Source organism: Homarus americanus, unplaced genomic scaffold (genome assembly GCF_018991925.1).
Source record: "Homarus americanus isolate GMGI-L3 unplaced genomic scaffold, GMGI_Hamer_2.0 scaffold23578, whole genome shotgun sequence".
Classification (NCBI taxonomy): Eukaryota; Metazoa; Arthropoda; class Malacostraca; order Decapoda; family Nephropidae; genus Homarus; species Homarus americanus.
Genome location: NW_024733231.1, coordinates 5,102,956 through 5,124,667, shown reverse-complemented (window position 1 = coordinate 5,124,667; position 21,712 = coordinate 5,102,956). Strand labels below are relative to the sequence as shown.

Sequence of the window (21,712 nt, the reverse complement as noted above, 5' to 3'; positions counted from 1 at the left end):
AACCTCGGAGCTTCCAGAGAAGAGGATAAGAAGATCTCTTGGACGAGCATCAGAATTAGCCAGCCAGAGAAAGGCGATGATGGACTATTGATAATAACTGTAATAGTGTTTAAAATTGTTAGGAAATTCTGACCAATTATTTGTCAGTCAGAGTGGTTGGCAGTCTTAGAATTGCTCATGCTTTAGTTGAGGATTTGAAGATAATACTGTATTAGAATACTTATAATATGGCTGACTTGTCATTAAAGAATCTTATTTTCCGAAGGAAAAATTTTTGTTAATTAGTCTTCTTGTACTGGATATTCTATTTTATTAATTAGAAAATTTTATTTATATTACCAGGTTGAATGTTATCATGTGTAGATTACACTTATGAATGTGCCAAGGGTTTAAATTTATTCTTTAGGCAGATTAGACTGTCTCAGGGATCTTTATTTTCAGTGGCTGGATGTAAGAAGTTCCTTAACAGTTTTTTGGTTAGTGGTGGATTTATAGAAGTGAACTTGAGCTTTGACTTTGAACTTATTGTGATTCATTAAAAGCCGAGTCTCGTATATGAGGCTTTTAAGACATCCCCTCGATTAGTAAATTGGACTGTTGTTGATTATTGGGAAGGAACGAGCATTTGTAGGCTCACGATGTTGATCTCACGTGGAATAGTGTTACAAACTGAGGAACTTTAAACACAGCCATCTTATTAAGTACTAGTCTTTCATATGCCATTTGTTGAGGGGCGATGATCGTGATATCAAACATAACATTGACTAAAAATAAAAATCATGCTTCTCCACATATATTGCTTAGGGGGATTGGGGTATATTAGTACACGTCCTATTTATTACACGTCAGATTTGGGGAGGGCTGTTTCACATATCAAAAAGATTCATACTCATACTGCAGTTAAAATGTGTTAAATGATAAGTTAATAATCAAGATGATGTTAAACAAGCTGCAGCACTTTATCCGAGGAATTGTATAATATAAAGATGTGTGGATTATTGGCTGGTGTGCACAAGTATGGTCTTGAGGTAAGGTTTGTTGAAGCTACTGTATTAAAGAGGTTGTCTGTCAGGACTAGTTGATATATTTTACTGTTGGACAGATTGTTCTTATGTCTGTCAGTCATTAAATTAATTTGAGATGGGAAATATAAATACTATCCAGAATGTATATAGTGGTACTGTAGTTAATGTCTCCCAAGTAAATGATCGAGGGTTTAATTCCTGACTAGAGTGGAAGAATGACTTTGTTCTTTGTCCACTGTTAGGTGTGCAGTACTTTTTCACTGTGGAATAACATAGTGCTGGTAGACAAGCATCCTACCAAGAGTATACAGATGCTGTAATATACTATCTGCTGAATGCTAAGAATTAAGAAATCGTGTATGAATAAAACTATATACTGTACAGTATTTCAAACATAAGAGTGTTGTGAAGAATGCAAAAATATATATATATAGTATGGAATCTATTTGTGTGTTATGACCAGAGTATATGTTTGAGGGGGGTAATAAGGAGTGGTGAAAGGACATGTAGAGATGTGTGTTATATGAGGTTTGGAATCCTTCTTGTGTTACAATGTTAGTTTTGATACTAGAGGAAGAAAATAGAGAGTAGTGAATGCTGTTGAAAGAAAAGGGGGCGAGGAAAAAGGTAAACAACACAGCAGACTTGGCAAAAAAAAACTAGCCCTTGTTTGGGAGTATATAAGACCTCAATTTGGTCCAGGTTTAATAAAGGCTCCTTGTGTCCTGTTTGGTGCATTGTGTTTCCTCTGTAGTGATGATTGGGGGTGCCGGAGAAGTGCTGAATTTTACCATAATAGAGGTGCATCATAGAATAGGAATGTGAGGCGATAAGAGTTGAGTGAACTGATGAAGGACGAGATACAGGATTTAGGCAATGATTATTTTTATGTTTTTATTAATTTTTTTAGAACATTCACTTCACTACGGTGCTAATTGTATGGTCTGGCATTTTTTTACCAATGAAGCTTTGTTTATACTCTTTCTCTGGGAGAATTAATTTGAAACTTTCTAAGCTTTTACCTCTATCCAATTAACCCTTCCGGCTTTTGTTCTGTTTCTGAAAGATTTTATTATTTGTATTTTTTTTTAATTTAGGGAGTTTATTTGCTTGAAGGTCAAAGAATTCATATAATTTATACAGATTTCTGATTAATTACTTGTTAAAAGGTCACAATTAATGTTTTTAAAGCATAGAATTGCCCAATTTTGGCTGGATTTATAGAAATTGGAAGTCCAAAGATTTTGGTGGGGGGGTATTTTTGTTTCTTATTCTGCCATGGTTGAGCTATTATATGTGGGATCTGTTGTCATGATGCCGTGGTTCAGGTCTTAAACAATGATATAAACAGCTTTTGAATTTGTGTGTTTGTGTATATATATTGTATATGGATGATTATTGTATGTGGATGATTATTGTATGTGGATGATTATTGTATGGATGGCTTAACATTGTGATGCCTGTAGCTGTATCATGCAAGTCACGATACTTCTCTTAGAACAGAGTCTTGAGAGAATTATCTGTTTTCGTGAAGATTCAGAACGTCGGTGTATTTTATCCGATGATTGAACACCGAAACACCAAATGGGAAGGGTTAGGTTAAGTTAGTTGCAGTGGGGGATGGTAGGTTGGGTTAGTTACAGAAGGGTTAGGTTAGTTACAGTGGTGGATGGTAGGTTAGGTTAGTTACAGTGGGGTAAGATACAGCTACTGAGGCTTGACTTGTTGCATTATGTGTTAATCTTGATATCCTTTTTAAAACTACATCTTGTTCTTTATATCATATTCTTGTGGCATAATTGGCGCTGATTCTCATTGTCTAAATTTTGAAGCATCTCCTCTCTTGCCATGTCTGTGCAGTAGAGGTGATGTTCAAGTAACTGAATTCTTTCCTTGAGTTGACTCCTTTGATGCAGTAATTCCTGGCTCAAAAGTTCTGTGAGTGAATCATGTGAAGATTAGCACCCCAATTTATTTCACGTGATGATTGAACACCTAATCTAACTTTGCCCAACAGCTTATCTTACCTAAGCCAATACAATTCAACCCAACCAAGTCACTTAGCCCAGGTCATTCCAGCCCCACAGGTAGTGTTAGGGTGTTTAATCATTAGGTGAGTGAGGGGCTAATGTTCATGAGATCCTTCTGGCTTTTTCTGGGTATAATAAATTTTTTTTTTTTTTTTCTCACTTTATTATTTTGGGACAGTAATCACAGACTTCCTCTTGGTGCTTGGCAGAAAAAGGTTTAGTTAGGTCAAATGATTATCTGTCCCTAATAGTAAAAAATATTACTGATTTTGTGTGTGTGTGAGACTAAAACAGGAACACCTTTGTTATTTTTGTCGTGCAGTGGAGTTATGTTGATTCTTTACAATATGATTTTTTATTTAGAGTGGTGATGACTTCTTTCCTGAACTTAGTATTTCTTGTGATTGATGATTATCTCCTATTTTTCTGGCTCACTCAGTTGTGGGATAGGTGAAGGACTTATGGTGGAAAGTGGAAAATGGCTTTGTGCTCTCTGTAAGAGCAAGTGTCAGAACTTAGCTCTCATCAGTTGCAGTAAGTGTGGAAAATGGATACACAAGAGCATACAGTGGTGTAAATGGCAGACTAGTATTTTGCTCGCTTTAAGGTGTATGACAGCGAGACACGGATGTTTAAAAGAGGACGACATGTAGACTTGAATGAGCTGGGTATAGAGAGCTTTGGTGAGGTATTGTGTAGAGGTAGGCAGAGATGGTTGGGGCATATGGAGAAAATGGAGGAGATAAATATGGTTGACAGAAGCATGAGTGTGAATGTGGAGGGGAGGAGAGCCAGAGGTAGTCCAAGAATGACTGCTATTTCCTACCCATTTCTTCTGTTTATACAATCTTGATATCTTTAATGCTCCTCCAGTTCCATCGTTCCTCTATATTTAAATCTCTGAGGCAGCCAGTATCTGTTCCACCTGATCGTATACTGTGTCTTAGTGTGGGGAAACTCTCGACTGGTTCCCTTGTGTCGTAGCCAAACTGGGGTTAACACTTGGGAGATTTGTACTGTAATTTTTATCCTCTAATTTGGAATAAAACAATGCATCTAGTTATGGTAGTGTCGGTGTAGTTTCAATATCTCGGAACTATGTTTGTTGTGCTGTAGCGTACGTTAGGCGCGGTCCTTCGTCTCCATTTATGGGGAAAATCTATTGTATAAATCTGTTGAGATTGTGGGTTCAGAATTGATAGTCTTCAGCGAATACCATGAGCATTTCTGTCAAACTCTACACCACCAGGAAAGATAGTCAGTAACTGTGACATCAGATACTGTAATTTGAATGAGTACAATGATGATGATGATGACTTTTGACTACTGAACCTTAATGATGGTAATTTTGATGGAAGTTCAAATGTGCTTCATGATCTTCATGATAATGGTGATTTTTATAGCCGAGACAGTCGGTGATTTTTATAGCTGAGATTGCATTATTATTGTTATAGCCACAAAGCTGACAAAAGTAACACATCCATCCAAGCAACAATTGGATTTCTATCAAATTATTTTTATGGAGAAAGTTTTCATAATGGGAGGGTGGAATTAGGATGGTCTTGTGTTTTGTATGTACAGTACAGATATTGTCAAACAAACTGTCAATAATAAAATACAAAAGTTTTTGAAACTATAAAAAAGAAAATCTTTAAAGTGAATCATTACGTTTCCTTAAGTTTATAACAATGAGAATGGATATTGCATCTATTTTGCTAAATTTGTAAATACATATAGTGTATATAGATATTATATATATATATATAATGTATGTAAATATATATTGTGAATATAATCTTTGTAAATAATAGATTTTTTTTCAACTGCTGGTCTTCACTGTTGGAAAAATACTGTTACGTCATCACAGTGTCTCTGGAAGCAACTCGTTGGCACATTTTATAGATCTGAAGATTGATTTGTTCTTATCTTCCTACTGCAATAAAAAAGAGAAGTGATAAGGTAATTTTTCTTTCTTTTCCTGTGTGTCAGTTTTGGAGAGCATTCTAGTATGGGCGTGGCTTATTTACCAATATGTATACTGTACTGTACTGGGATATTGAAAAGAAATGCCCAGATCAATGGTTACACAATACATCATGAGCATTCTTTTTTTGGATGACGCTGGATAATATTGTACAGGGTGTCTCAAAAAATGTATACTATGGATTTTCGTGGAGATACTGTGAATGTTTGTATGACAAGAGCAACATTTTCCTCACTTGTGGGAGACCTCACACATCAACAAGTGAGGACAATCTGAGACAAGCATTTCCATGATCTCCACAAGAATCTGTAAGGCAGTGTGTGTGTGTACATTTTGATGAGACACCCTGTATATTCTTTAATTCCTTTTGACGATTCAACTGCTTTGGGAAATTCTTTTGGTGGCTGTTTCAAGAAAGTCCTCTTTAGTGTGCTTGTTACCTCTTGTCCAAACCAACATCACTTTTCTATGTCCAAACCAACATCACCTCTCTATGTCCAAACCAACATCAAAGTACTGCATTTGTTTTAATCCATTCTGATACTGGCTTGTACTTTGAGCAGTGGGGAGCTGTATGATGTAGTTATTCATGAGATATTTAAACATGGCATTCTTACCACCCTTTGACATGTGCCTGGGTGTTGGTGGTACAGTGTTAGAGTGCTTGCCTCTCACTACTGCGGCCTAGGTTATGAATCCCCAATTTGGATGAGAAAAATGTTATATGTGTGACTTTATGAAACATCACACCAGAATTTATAAACTTAATGGGATCAGATGATTGACTAAAATATGTACAGTAATTCTATATTCTGTACAATAATTTATTTTAAAGAACCATTATCTGAAAATCAAAATGGATTTAGAAAGGAAAAAGGAAGATTTATAGAGTATTAGAATTTTGAGTGAACGCCTTAGAGAGCCGAAGAAGTTTGTATATTTGCTTTATTAATTTTGAAAAACCTTTTGATAATGTACAACACAATGAACTTATAGAAATCTTGGAAAAAATATACAGTAATGAAGGAGATTTTAGTACAGTACTGTACAGTACAGTATTGTAAAAAAAAAAAAATCTTTACTGGCAACAGGAGGCTGCTCATTGGTTCACAGACGAGTAAGACAAGACTGTGTTCTATCTCTAACATTGTATAATATATATTGTATTCAGAATTCTTATTGAGGGGCATTCTAAGTAACAATGAAGGACTAAAAGTTAATGGTAAAGTATTATCAAATGCTCTTATTACAGATACTGAAGAGGCATTACAAAAACTGATTAACAGATTAGTGAAAAGGGATAAAGAATATTGGTTAAGATTTAATGCTGTAAAGACAAAAGTAATGGTTGTTTCTAAATTAAAAATAAATCATAGAATAAGAAATATGCTAGACAACAGGGAAGTTAACAAGTGGAAAATTTTGTGTATTTGGGGATTAATATTAACTGTGATGGTAGATGTGTGAAAGAAATCATTAGAGTAGGTCAAGCAAAACCAGCATTTAATAATCTAAAAGAACTAATAAAATGAGACAGTCAGTTTAATTGGAGATAAATGCTGCTGAAAGGCTATGTAGTATATGGTCAGGACTATTGTATGGGTCAGAAGTGGGGGCGGTACCATTGATTGAGCAAATTGTAACGCAAACAGTAATCTCTTGACTAATAAATGGCAAATGTTAACTTTCCAATGGGATTTGTCTTGTTCTTGAGGCTTCCTGTAGCACTGCCACCTGGTCTGGCTCACTTTGGGTCAAGAAAACCATCTGATAAAGGGAGTCAGCCAAAATGGACAGTTATTCCTGAAAATCATTTTTCTGGTGAACTTCACAACTTTGTTAGGAACTGAGTTAAATATGTTAGATTGATCTGAACAAGGCGTCAGAGCCTTAGTTTTGACAGTCTGACAACCACAATAAGACTTCCTGCCCTCCTGATTAATCCATGTTTGGGCAATGGTTATCTTAAGGAAATTAAAGTGTAATTGGTTTACCCATTTGTGTTAAAACTTCAGCCAGAGATTGATGAATTTAAAGGTCTGAGGATACCGAACATCTCAATTAGCTCCTTGTAGTATGCAAAGCTGCCGGATTATGGCATCACCAGTAAAATGGATTTCACACTTTATCCTTTAACTCCTTCATTATGGGGGATGCCACATTTAACATTTTACTTGGCTAATGCTAGACAATTTTATTCAGTTCAGAGGGGAGGCTGCACACAAGGGGCTAATACCCATTATTCTGTATCCTTATAAAAAAACACAGATTCTTCTTCCCAGTTCAATCTTGTATGCTAAAGGGCCACTAAACTCAGTAACACATGCACTGGAAACCTCATCAAAACTAAGAAACTTATGACACATATATTAATCTGTGAACAATCTTATCTCCCCCCCTCAGTGCTGGAGAAACACACCCTTCCCCCCTCATAAACCCTAAGACCAGCACTTGACAGATATTGAGACATTTTTTTTTGGGGGGGGGGCCTCATCAGAGTAGCGGCACAGTGTACAGTCATCAAGTCACTTTGTACCCACTAATGGCATCTTTCTTGCCATTGGTCAATTCTGCCCCCATCCCCATGGAAAGGTATTTCATCTCCCTCCCACTACCACCCCATAGCTGTGACATCAGTCATCGTCAAAGTTGTGGAATGTCATATACTGTACAAACAAGTGTTCAGATGCCTTGAAAAACACACTCCTCCAGGACACTCCATAATGTTTCTGTTCCAGCTTTACTATATCACAGCTGCTTGCTATCTTAACTCAAACCCATGACATATTCAGTGATATTTATTATGCCCCAACGTATTTCACCTGATTACCTGATTAATTTTGCTATGAAAAAATTAAAGTAATGTTTTGAACTTTGAAATGTTTTTATTACATTAATTATATTTAGAAAGCATGAGACTTCCACATCTGGTATTCATATTTATCTTGAAACAGAATTTTAAAAGTGTTGACATTTGCCTCAACTATTTTGTTATGGGTTAATTCTAATTTAAGAGTGTGTTTATTATGTAATACGTCGCAAATTATTATTTACGGGTAATAGAAAGCCGTAGTCTATAACTCTCCTGTCAGAGTCTTAAATGCTGAAGAAATAGGAGATGATTACCTGATGGAAAATTTAACCTAACCTTACTTAAACTAAACTTAAATCCCATAAACATAGGCAAGAGTCGCCCATAGGCAAGAGTCTCCCATAGGCAAGAGTCTCCCATAGGCAAGAGTCTCCCATAGACAAGAGTCTCCCATAGACAAGAGTCTCCCATAGGCAAGAGTCTAACATCCATAGGCAAGATTCAGCACCCTAATGCTACCTAGGGCTTGGGGTTGAGTTAGCATTTAGGGTGTTTAATCCTCAGGTGAAATAAGCTAAAAGGGCTAATCTTTATGTGATCCAAAAGCTGTATGTTTATGCTCATAACTCTTCTGAAGATGACACAAGCCAAGATATTTACAGTAGATTCCATTTTTCAACCAAATTTAATGTGGAAAGTCTCACACTGCATACATGTATAGTAGTTAGTGAGTGTGTGTCCATGCGTGCGTGAGTGTATGGATGCGTTTGTGTGCATGCATGCGTGAGTGCATACATTCATACTACAGTACAGTAAGGTCTTGTATTTCGCGAGTAATATAGACTGGAAAAATTGCGCCAAATTCCAATTTGCCAAATGCAAATACATAAAGTAATGGGAAAAATAACAATATAGAGGCCACTCTACATCAACCTCTGATTTTCCCATTTATAACCTCCAAATGATACAAATTCTGCCTTTATTGTCTTGATTGCACTTTCCAGAAATTAGAGTTTAGGCCTTCCTCAAGTAATTTAATCACACGCTGCTTATCCTGCATCAAGTACTTGGCAAACTTAACTCCCTCATGATAGTCCCTCTTCTCCTTTTCCTTATTTGGCTGCTTAGGTGGGTCTGTCCCACCCCCCCCAACACCAGTAGGACCCCCAGTAGAGGTAGAGGCCATTATCTTGACTCGACAGGTGGTAGTACCACCCAAAAAAAGCACACAAGAACAGCCCTGTCGGTCGCTAGGATGGCACGGGCTACAACGCGATAGTTGCATTCTTGTAAACCTCTTTTACGTTCACCACCGGCATTTTGATCACCAGAACACTTGGGAACATTCTTCTTAACTTGTTTTTCCGTATTCATCGCTAAAAAAAAAAATGGAGAAAATAGCGAAAATCACGGAGTAATTGACAAAAACCACGCGATTCAACTGATAACGTGATGTAAACAGAGCAATGGTGTAAACCGTTATTAGTCCTCACTGCGAAACATTCTTTTTATTTATTCTTTTCATACAGTATTTATGGGTAACACCTAAATTTGCAAAAAAAAAAAAAAATAACAGAGTACCTCACAAAAAACACTTCACAAACAAAAGACACGAGTCAATTGAATATGTGATGTCGAACGTGAACTGTAAACATTGCATAACCCCGCGCCACGCTTAAAACGTTGAGGATGGAATCGCACTATAGCCAACAAGTTGGCGTTTTACAAACAGCGTTCCCCTATTCATCAACCGCGTTGCAACCAATTCGCGTTGACAAAACACTCGTAGCAGAAATGACTGTAACTGGTATGAGGGCTGTGACGTCATTCAAGACGGTGGCCAGCATTCAGCTTGCTGGATCTCGCGAAATTCACGATATTTTATGCCAAATATGACTTGGTTACATTAGGTAGTGCTCGCGAAATGAAATCGCGCGAAATATGAGATCTTACTGTATATATATAAACTCAGTGTCAAAAACTTAATCAGGTTACTTTACTTAGCCATTGTGTTTCAGAAATGTGTGACCTGTACACGTTGCACAAGTTGTGGCAGTCCCAATGTGGCTCAATGGCAGAAAGTTCCAAACCGGATGAAACCATTGGAGGTGACCATGGGGGAGGAGTCTCTCACTATGGACCTAACTTTTTGTGCTCGATGTGTTACTCTCAGGGAACGGGGCAACTACTGTCCTCTGTGTAATGGCTGCTATGAAGATGATGATTATGATGCAAAGGTTTGTTGGTAATAATGTTTCTGTAGTTATTTGTTTTTTGTGTTGTTAGACCATCAGTATAACTGATGTACTTGTGAATTACTGTTATTCTTGGAAGTATTATACTGTGAGACAAATGTAGGGTTATCAAGGAGAATATTTTATTTTATGTGATTTTCTTTCTCAGTAGATTTAAAACTATATTTTTAACCCACTGCTGTCATAATAGCTGCTCAATGTGTCCTGGGGTCTAACAAGACTAGTAAAAGTGGAATGCTAGCTTGTTAATACTACCATGTCTGAGACAGGTCAAACCACAAGGAAGGATTCCTGGAAGACCATTGCCTGTAACTTTGTAACTTATAACCTTATTTTAACTCAGCAGCCGGATGACTCCTGAAAAATTGGACTTAAAATAGTGGCAGGGTAATGTATTATCTTGTGTTAACATTGTTGATATTTTAATGGCAAATGTCATTGTTTGCAGATGATGGAGTGTGGACGCTGTGGGGAGTGGATACATGCTCACTGTGAGGGCCTCAACAATGAACGCTACCAGATTCTTAGCTTCTTGCCAGACACAGTGGAGTATGTTTGCCGGAACTGTGTGATGGACGCTTCATCTAGCTGGTTGGATGCAGTTGGGAGTGAATTGTTGGCTGGCTGTGAGGCAGTCCTACAGGCTCTTCTTGCTAGCAGATGTGCAAAGCATCTGGTTAAGAGAGAAGCTTTCAAAGTGTCTTCCTCAGGAGGTGTGACCCCTGTACCTTCTCTGCCTGCTATTGGGACCTCTTTACTGGAAAGAAATGAGGAGGCACATCTGGAAAAGATGGAAGATGGTGACAATCTGGCGTTCATTGCTAGTACCAACACTGTTGTGCCAGTGGAACCTCACAGTGCATTATCTTCAGAATGTTATCCATCTAGGGAGCTCCTCTACTCAGGAACATGTGGGACTGTTGGCACTGATACAGATGCCAACTTTCCTATATCAGAGGTTAAGGGTGTCATAGGCTCTAGTGGTATTAATCAGGTGAAGAGTTCAGTTGACAGAGTGAATGTTGACTCAACCCAGACCTTGTATAAACCTACCAGGGATACGTCAGAAAAAGGCAAACCCTTGGCATTTTCTTTGTGTTCTGTGAAAGTAGATGTAAAAGACAGTCCTCAGGAAGAAGCAGTTGTATTGAACAATCCAGCTGCTGAGCCCATGTTGTGCCCAGATTACAGTGAACTTGAAAATGTGGCAGCTAATAGTAATACAGGTAAAAGTTGTTGTATAGCAGGTGCAAAAGACAAGATTGATCTCAAAGGAAAACCTGGAAAAGATAAGTGTGAAGAAGAGGTCCTACTACTTCCTCGAAGACAAACCCGCTCTTGTTCGGCAGGTGTAGCCCTCACCTCTGCTGCCTCCAGTAGTGCTTCCACTGACCCCATAAAGTTGAAGGAATGCTCCGTGCGTTTAGAGGATATATGCAAGTCAAAATCTCCCTCCTCATCTCCAATCAAAACTCAACCAAGTGAACAAGATTCTACACTGAAAACAGAAATTGCAACATGTAAAGAAATTGAACCATTTAAATCTCAGGAAGAAGAAGCCAGTACAAAGTTGACATGTAGCAAGGCATTAGAGTGTTTGGAGACACTGGAAGATAAGGAAGTGGAGGGAGTGACAAGAGAGGTACTGCAGGGTATAATTTTAAAAGACACAGATGTATCTTGCACACAAGTGGATGGCCCAAATGATGAAACTACAGCAACTGCTCGGGTTATAAGAAATCTTTTCTTTGAGGATCGCAATCAAATGGTGTTGGATACCACCAGTCTTCTTGAAAGTAAAAATGAAAATATTGAAGAGAAGAACCTTGCTCAAGTGGAGGCTCAACTGATTAGTCCAAAAGATAAGATAACGAAAGATATTGATGATGATTGTGTCAGCAGTGAGGAAAGTTCCTTTTGTGATACAGACACAGAGATTGAGAGTATCCAGGATGACCCGGAAGAACCAAGAGATTTACTCTCTGTAAAAGAGAAACTGAAGGAGCGGAAATATGATTCGGTGCTGCAATTTCACGTCGACATGGCGAGAGTCATAGAAAATGGCAGGCATCTCAATCGCAGCCAGTCTCGTAATGTCCAAGCAACTTACACGAAGCACATGAAAGAATGTTTCCCGTGGTTTGATGTGAAAACTGCAAATGTATTTGAGTTGGTAGATAAGCAGAGACCATTCCCAATACCACATTTGGATCATAATTACATATTCCGCACCATGATGGCTGGCAATCGTCACTTCACTATGCGTGATGCTCCCATATTCAGGAAGCGATCCGCAAGCCCACTGAAAGGCACCCTTCTGTCTCCTCCGGACCGCCGGAAATGTGTTCTGTGTGGGAGAGAGAGCGACGATGACCCTAATTCTGCCGGTAGACTACTCTACCTCGGACAGGACGAGTGGCTTCACGTAAACTGTGGACTCTGGTCATCAGAAGTGTACGAAGAGGTGGACGGAGGCTTACAGAATGTGTATCTGGCAGTGAGCCGCGGTCGCCTCATCAAGTGTTCGGCTTGTCTGGAGCGGGGTGCAACAGTAGGTTGCTGCCATAAAACTTGTCAGGCAACCTACCATTTCCTCTGTGCAAGACGGAGTTGTTGCCAGTTCATGGAAGATAAGCGGATCTTCTGTCCTCAGCACGAGAGCACCTCCAATGGGGAAGAGAAATCAGATGATTTTAAAGTTAGTCGGTGTGTTTATGTAGACATGGATTCTGAAAAGAAAAAATGGAAACAAGTTCCTGGTAACCGGGTAAGCATTACCATAGGTTCTCTAACTATTAAGAATCTTGGTAGAATCATCCCAGAATCGGATAGTGCCGAGGCTCTTATTCCCGTGGACTTTACTTGTAGTCGTATGTACTGGAGCACCATCGACCCTTCTCGTAGGGTCGCGTACACCTGCCGAACTAGGAGAGTGGTACCGACCCTGGAAGATGCTTCGCTTGTGGGAGATGTAGCTTTTCACAAAACCATCGACCATTCATTAGGGGAGGAAACTGTTCACGAGGAGATGGCAGCTGTCAAAAAGTGGTTCAAACAACTCGAGGAACGAAAGGTGGAGAAGAAGTCACGTGAGACGAACATCATTCCTCCTCACCTTTGCCCTTTGTATTGCAGCATCAGAGAAAGAGAAGAGGAAACCAAAGTTGTAGACAAAGTGGTTCGTTGCCGAACTCCACCGGCCATTGTAGAGTCAGATGTTCGACAGTGTATTGAGGACATAATTGACAAAGTTAGTCGATCTGTGGAAGAAGAAAGTTTACTTTTGGACACAGACTTACCAGCTATTGTTAGTGCTGATGACAATGAATTGATATCCATGGTGCTGAATGATCTTGATGGATGTGACCCTATCACACTACAGTCTACCCCCTCAACCTCAGGCAGACCAAGCCCACTAGATATTGAATTCCTGACCACCTGCGATTCTATAATGGACTCAGGGAAAGTGACTCACTCAGGAAACATGACTCAGGAGGCTCAGGAAACAGATTGTGACCCACAAGTGATATTGGACACCTCCCTCCCACCTGATAGTAACCCAACCCACGACTCCTACCAGGTGGAATCCCTAAATGCTGATGTTAAAGAACCCATAATTGAGATTGTATCTCCTCCTACTACTCAAGATCTTGGTCCTGTGCCTTCAAGTTCGGTGTCATTGCCCAATGCCAATAATGGTATTACTCAGAGTTCAGCTGTAAATGACAGCAACTGTAATGTCACTAATTCAGGTAATAGCTGCAACACTTGTAGCAGTGAGAGCAAGAGTGATAGCACAAGCAGTAGTAGTAGCAGTAGCAGTGAAAGTTCCAGTAGCAGTAACACAGCGAGAGAAAGTAGTAGCCCAGAACGATGTTCTGAAGGCACCATGAGTAACACCAGCAGTCCAGACACTAGTTCCAGATTAAGCTCTGACAATAATGTCAGTAATGATTTAAACAATGGCAGTACCGATAGTAACAGTGGTAGTGAAACGTCGTTTCAGGGTACTGGCTGTGGTGCTAAAAGCCCATGCACCTCTTCTTCAGGAAAAACTAGTTCCTCTTCAAAGCAGATCTGTAGAGTTTTACCCATGCCCTCCACAAACAGCAGGCGATCCTCGTCAGCCAGTGAACACAGTGATTCGGTTGGACAGACGGGATCAAACCAATCTCCCATAACATCCCAACAGTCGCCGAGAAATTCAGACGAGAATGAAGGAAGCAACAGCACTGGACGAGGAAACGAACGGAAGAAAATTTGCATGAAGAGGAACTACAAGACTGTTATTAAGAAGTATCCTCTTAGAAGTGGCATGAGGAAGAGTAAACCTTATGAAACTGTACAGATCGAGATTAATGAGACCATTGAGATACCGGGAGGAGAAGGATCTGGTGTGGTGCACAAGAGTTTGAAAAGAAAATGGAGTGGAATCCTGGACTCAGAAGAAGATGAAGAGAACTGTCAGAAGGACCCAAATGGTGATCAAGAAGGGCAAGATGAGTCTACAAATCATGGAAGCGATGCAGAGAACTCGAAAGAAAATTCCGTGTCCAAGAAAGTTTTGAAATTCACCGACGACAACAATGACATAACCGTTAGTATTGTCAACAACAACAACAACCTCTGTGAGTTTTCCAAGTCGCGGGGCCACAGATACCGTCACAAGACCGTGCTGCAGTTGGATGGTGCGGCCGATGGCTCTTCTTCCAGTGCTGAAATGAGTGAGAGCCAGGATGAGGGAACGGGAGAAGAGAGGCAAAAGTCTCAGAATCAGGATGACCCTCAGACGCCACCTCTTCACTCGTCATTAGCTATGCGTATTAAGGAGCAGAGTCTGGCCAGAAGCTCGCCAGGAGAGGAAGGTCCCTACAAGTGTTCCAAGTGCAAGAGACTTTATAGGTAAGTCCTTGTTTAGAGCATTAGTGCAGAGTTTGTTTTGGATTGCGGAAAGATTAACCCCCAGCTTGTTTTACCTGATAATTAAACACCCTAATGCTACATGGGGGGAGGGATTGGGTTAGATTAGCATTAGGGTGGTTAATCTACAGGTGAAATAAACCGAGGGGGGGGCTAATTTTTTTGTATCCCTTATACTTATTTGTATCTTTCGTGCCTGTCTGTGTATGTTGCTGTGTCAAGTAGTGCACCTCTTGTGTCTGTTCACAAAGGGTGGGTCAGGTTATGTACCTCTCATAAGTACCTTCATCTTACTCTTTGACTGAGATAGAAGTAGGAGTCAAAATATATGTTGTCAAAGATCGAATAAGATACTTTTATAGGTACTCCTCGACTTACGACCACCCGGACATACGACCTCCACAGTCATATAAAATATTTTCAAATTACGTATTTTCGAGTCCCGACGTTAGTGATCATGCTGTGTACTGACAAAATTTTCGTTTGTAATTCTCTTTAAAATGACTGGCAAGTGTGAAAGTGAGAGTTCTCGTGGTGCTGAGAAGAAAAAGAGACACCCATTTTAGAATTTCTATGTAATATTTTCGCATTTTCGACTTACGACCAATTTGACTTACGACCTGGTCATCGGTCCCTAACCCCGTCGTAAGTCAAGGACTGACTGCATTTCAAATGTTGTGATTGCCTTCCTTCCTTTATTTTTTGTTGTTGTTTGTCTATTTCTTGTCCACAGCTCATTTGTTTCAGATAATTCACCATCTTCACAGCTGCTAAGAATACAATATATCTTCTCCCTTTTCCTGCACGATTATCCTTCTCTGTTCCCTCCGTGTTTTAAGGGAATTGTCACTCATTTTGTCTTGGTGATGATGGGGAATCCTAAGACCCTGGCTGTCAGTTTGTTTATATCAAATTTTGTAGTTAACTTTACACTTAAAATTGTTACTATCTTTTATAGAAAATTTAGATTTTGTTTTTTCCAATGCAGTTTATGGAATACTGTATTATATTTCCAGGACGAAGGAGAGCTATGAGAAACACATTGAGACCTGCACTTTTGAGGTTGATAGTTCAAGCACCTCAGAGGACGATGATGATGATTATGAGGACATCCAGTCTGAGGTAGAGGAGGAGGCAGATGGTGACCTCATGCATCATCGCTGTGATAAGGTGCAACTAAATCCAGATGGCTCTGTTGTGTCCATCATTGACACCAGTGGGGACCTGTCATCAGTGGCTCTACCTGACACTTCCTCTCCACAAATCTCAATTCAAGAATCTACAACAAGTCAAGAACTTAATATGATAGGAAATCTTGTGTTCAGCATAGAACAACAGAACATGTCTGGCAACTTAGTTCATCAAGCTCATGAGCCCAAAACTACAACTTTTGCAGAATTGTCAGGTAATACAAGAATGGGAGGTGAAGAACCTGCGGTAAAGAAGCAGAGATTAGATGCAACTTTACCCCGTCAGCCAGGCGTTCACAGACAGGTGAGGACGGCTATCAAGAAGTGTGCAACTAGCAGTGAGGATGTTGAACTACTACAAGTTGTGCGCGGTCCTCCCCCTCCCGGCACAGATGTATTTGTCCCTCCTCCGGTGTCTCCAGTAAAATTTAGCCCCATAGTGAAGAAAAGTGCTAGTCCAAGGCGTTATACCAACATCCGACTGTTGCGAGGAAGTCGTGGGTATCATTACCGCCGTGCAGCTCCACACATGCCACCTCAAGAACACTACCAAGGTGCAAGTTCTGGCATGGCAATGGCACCTCCTGCTACTCCTGCTCCAATTCAAGTCACTATGCATGCTATGGCCAGTACTTCAGGCCAGATAATAACCCAGGGAGGGCCTGCTTCTTTTCAACAGTTTGCTGGGCAGTCAACTCAGTACCCATCTACTGCCCAGCTGGCTTCTCCTGTTAGTCACTTGAGCCCTGCCCTACAGGTGGCACCCCAGGTCACCTCCCAAGTGGCACCTCAAGTGTCACCTCAGGTCAGTCCCCAGTTGTTGACCATGGTGTCTGCTCCCTCTGTTGCCGTCCCACAAGGCTACACGCTGCAGTATGTTGGGAGCTTCCGTGACGGTGAAATGACTGCAGGCGGAGGAAGTCTAATGACATACCCGACAGCACCAGTGGTAGTGCCGCAGCCACAGTTAGTTATGACCCCTCAGCAAAGCTCTATGGTTGTACCACAAGTTGTTAACACCAATATAACCTACTCTTTTACTGCTCCAGAAACACTGGTCATAAATCAACCAACCATGGTACCAGGAATGCAGTCAGTTCAGTATCTACCACAGCAGCAACAGCAGCAACAACAACAGGCACCAGTGATGCACCACACAGAACAGCAAGTTATGCAGTACAACCAGACAGGATTATCTCCTCAACACACACAAGTAACAGCTTCACACATGCACACTGGGCAAGTACACACACCATGTATTCAGTTCTCAGACCTTCAAACTGGTCAGATGTGCATGCAGCAGCAGCAACAGCAGCAGCAGCAGCAGCAGCAGCAGCAGCAGCAGCAGCAGCAACAGCAACAGCAACAACAACAACAACAACAACAACAACAACACCAACAACAACACCACCACCACCATCACCACCATCACCACCAGTCACATCTATCTTTAGCTTCAAGAGAACTAACATTTACTAGTAGTGGCTCGAAACAGTTTCACTCTCCACAGTGCATGGTAAACTCCTCAAATAGAGGGAGTATGGACATGTCATCACTCACCATGCCCATTTCCTCTACCATTGGTACCTGCTCCGTCCCAACTCCCCGTCAACGCCCCCAGGCTTCTGTAGCTCCCCAAGTAATTCGACCACAGCCAGTACATACTACCATACCGGCAGATACCGGTCTACTGGATACTCCAGGGCATTCTCGTTTGCCATTTGCAGATAGACCTTTAGTTGGTGGAGTAAGAACGGTAGCTACTGTGGCACCGGCAGTCATCACCACCACTTCTGTGGTGTCACTCTCTACGTGCAGCTCAACAACTAAACTTACATCAGTTGAAACCAGCCCCAAAATAGCCACAGTAAGACCAAGACCTACTTACAGTTACCGCGATGCAATGAGAGACAAGCAAGGTGACAAACAGAAGAAGCGGCAAGAAATTGTACAGAGTGACAAGGTGAATGTTCCAGAGGGACATGCAGACTTTATGAAGGAACAGGAGAGACTGGACACTCTTGCTTCTGACTCAGAAACCGATTCTGAAAATGATGCAGCTTGTCTAGATGCTGAAGAGAAAGACGATAGATTGGAAACGCAGTCATACAAACTCGTGTTACGCAAAGATAATTCCCTGAGTTCAGGATTTAATGTATTACCAATATCAGGACCTACTGCTCCCTTACCTGCTCCAGAAGTTAAAGAATTAAGAATAAAGGCAAAAGTTTCAGTGGGCCCAAAGAGAAAAAAGGCTAAAAATCATGACCCAGAAAAAGATCTTATTATTGTCAACAAGGACACTAACAGTGACCTGTTTGTGAATGAGCAGATACCTAATTTATCCATAAACCCTATGCATAATTCATCAGATGATCCTGCAATGTTTGATAGGCCCAAGACTTGTAATACTGAGCCGTATATTGTATTTGAGTTGACATCGGAGGACGGTTTCCGTGTGGAATCCCGCCACATATCAGAGGTGTGGCAGAAGGTGTTTGATGCTGTTGCTGCGGCAAGAGCAAGCATGCGGGTTGACTCCAAGATGCCAACCAATTTGCAACAGACCGGGGGAGCAATGTCGGGTCTTCACATGCTAGGCCTGACTCACAATGCTGTGCAATATCTTCTGGAACAACTGCCTGGAGCAAAGGACTGCCACAAGTACTCATTCCAGGTAAGTCCACTTATTTTCAATATGTGTTTTGATAAAATAGAATTATAATAACTTTTCCCTAGTATGTATAACATTAACTTTTTGAAGTTCTTAATTTTTGTGATGTAGTGATGACTTGTTGCATCACCATTAGGGGTTTCTAGTGTGTAGGAAAAGAACTTTGGTGTTTACCATATTTGTATCTATAAACATCCTCTGTGATTATGTTAATAGCTGTTAATATGGGGCCCAGGTTCTAGTACCCTGTATCACTCTTAATGGACCTTAATTCTAGTGGATAGTTGAGGGCCTTTTAGGATGGGCAAATTTAACCGAAGTCACTCGAGCATATTATGTGAGCTGGAAATGTTAGTGTATAAAAAATCAGATTTATTGAAAGAGATAATATGGATGGAATTGTCTATATAGACTCATAAACTTCTTAAACATTTCAACACAGGCATTTCAGATATTAAAATTTTTGATCATACAGACTTGAAATACCCATGTTGCAAAATTTTATGAACATTATTTTATTTTTCTTTATTGTATTGATCAACAGTTCCATCGAAGACCTCAGGAAGAAGGAGCAGTCGAAGAAAACCCGACTGGCTGTGCTCGTACAGAACCCTTCAAAACGCGCTCCCCGTACGATATCTTCAGCTGGCTGGCTTCAAAACATAGACGTATGCCAGAGCGTTCACTAGTACAACAGGAAGAGATACAGCTCTCTACCACCAGGTGTGTTGCCTCATTCATTTCATGCAGGTGTTTTTTGATAGAAGATAAATTATGGAATACTGTACGTATACATTTTGTTTAATGTGTAATTTACCGGTATAATAATATGCAATTGTGTCGGTGGTGTGAAGTTGTATGGGCGGTGTATGGCAGTTAAAGGCCTTCTGAGAATTATTAAAGAAATGCTGGAAGATAGAGAGTGTACAATATAATGATTAAAGCTGGGAGGGAGGCAAGATTGTACTGTACTTTTGCTCTCAGAAGTAGTTTCTTGCTGTTCAGAATCCTCTTGACCTAGAGAACGATCCTTTGTTCAGTAAAAAATGGACCAAGTTATATAATGAAAGATATTTGGATTTTATTTTTACTTGTTTTCAATTTACATAATATGGGTTTTAATTCTGTTTAAGTTACATGATGCCACTTTGATGCTCTAATAAGGATTTGTCAAAATATATAAATAAAAAAAAATAATATCCACCAGACGTGCAACAAGTCTGGAGTTACCAATGGCCATGCGTTACCGACACTTACGAGAAACAGCCCGAGAAGCCGTGGGCGTCTTCAGGTCCAGTATACATGGCCGTGGACTGTTCTGCAAGCGTGACATTGATGCTGGTGAAATGGTCATTGAATATGCTGGTCAAGTAAGTAATATAATGTTAATAAGGTTTGGCTTGTCAAAAGTTTTCTTATTTTATGGATCCAAGAAATGGCTAAATATTTGAGTAAATATATTATTATTATTATTATTATTATTATTATTATTAACACAAACAGCAGTCATCATTAGTAAAAGTTAGCTGTAGGGATGGCAGCCATCATCAGTGGGTGTTTCACATTGCGTCTGTTGTATTTTTGTTCGTATGAGGACAGAGTAGGGAAATCATCAACACTGTTTAAGGTTGAGGAGGACTTTTGTGGGGTGACTGTATGGATCAAGAGCACAGCCTCGCTTGTTTTCAGTGTACATAACAGTTAACATTCAAGAATTTTACTTGTAATTTTCTTCATAAAATCACTTCACATTGTGCATCATCAATTGAGGTTTTTATTGTCATTTAAAGTAAAACCTCACTGATGGGAATTTGAAATAGAAAAAAAAATGTTTTTAATACCATTTACAGTAAGACATCAGTGCAGTGAAACCTCTTTTTAATGGACTATATGGAGAGAGAAGTCATTACAGCTCCTCCTCGACTTACGACGGGGTTAGGGACCCAAATCCAGGTCGTAAGTCGAATTGGTCGTGAGTCGAAAATGCTTAAATAATACATAGAAAATCTAACTGGGTGTCTCTTTTACTTCTCAGCACCACAAAACTCTCACTTTTAAGCTTGCCAGCCATTTTAAAGTGAATTACAACCGAAAATTTTGTCAGTGTACTAACGTTGGGACTCGAAAATACGTAATTTGACAAAATTTTGGTACGACTGAGGCAGGTCATAAGTGCGGGTGGTCATAAGTCGAGTAGGTCGTAAGTTGGAGAGGAGCTGTATATGGAGATTACACTGTAATTAATATGAAATACAGTAATAGGGTACAAACAAATTTACTAAGTTCAGAATTTCATACAGCCTCTTAATCATTCAACCTTTGTTTGATTTAGGTTGAACAGTTCAGTAGATATGAATGCAAGTGAAGCTTATATCTGAGGAGCTCAGAGCAGCCTGTTGATAAGAGACAAAAGTATAATAAATAGCAGAAAACACAATTAAGGTTTAGTCTCTTTGAAATAAGTATAATGGTAAATACATCTCAAGTTACTGTGTCGTTTGTCTTGTCCGTGCCCAGAAATATGACCAACAAGATGGTGAATACACTTGGATCTAAAACTTATTAAAAGCATTAGGAATATAATCAACCTGTTTTAGAAGCATGTGTTATTAGACTGTACTTAACTCAAGTTTTTGTTTCAGGTTATCCGCTCCAGTCTTTGTGATATGCGTGAGAAAGATTATGAGTCCAAAGGCATTGGCTGTTATATGTTCCGCATTGATGATGACACAGTGATTGATGCCACTATGCATGGCAATGCTGCAAGATTTATCAATCATTCTTGTGATGTGAGTAATATTTTGATAAGTAAACAGCATGTC

General features: G+C 39.9%; 1 protein-coding gene across 2 annotated transcripts in view; it reads left to right on the top strand.

Moving 5' to 3' along the window:
- Positions 1–21,712, top strand: part of LOC121869610 (histone-lysine N-methyltransferase 2A-like) — a 45,086-nt gene that overhangs the window by 18,205 nt on the left and 5,169 nt on the right. For both annotated transcript variants that reach the window (XM_042371081.1, XM_042371080.1), the window contains 6 exons: positions 9,870–10,088; positions 10,555–15,008; positions 16,043–18,893; positions 19,435–19,613; positions 20,098–20,260; positions 21,533–21,679. In XM_042371081.1, coding sequence (XP_042227015.1) covers positions 9,870–10,088; positions 10,555–15,008; positions 16,043–18,893; positions 19,435–19,613; positions 20,098–20,260; positions 21,533–21,679 — 8,013 coding nt within the window. The remainder of the gene's footprint in view (positions 1–9,869; positions 10,089–10,554; positions 15,009–16,042; positions 18,894–19,434; positions 19,614–20,097; positions 20,261–21,532; positions 21,680–21,712) is intronic.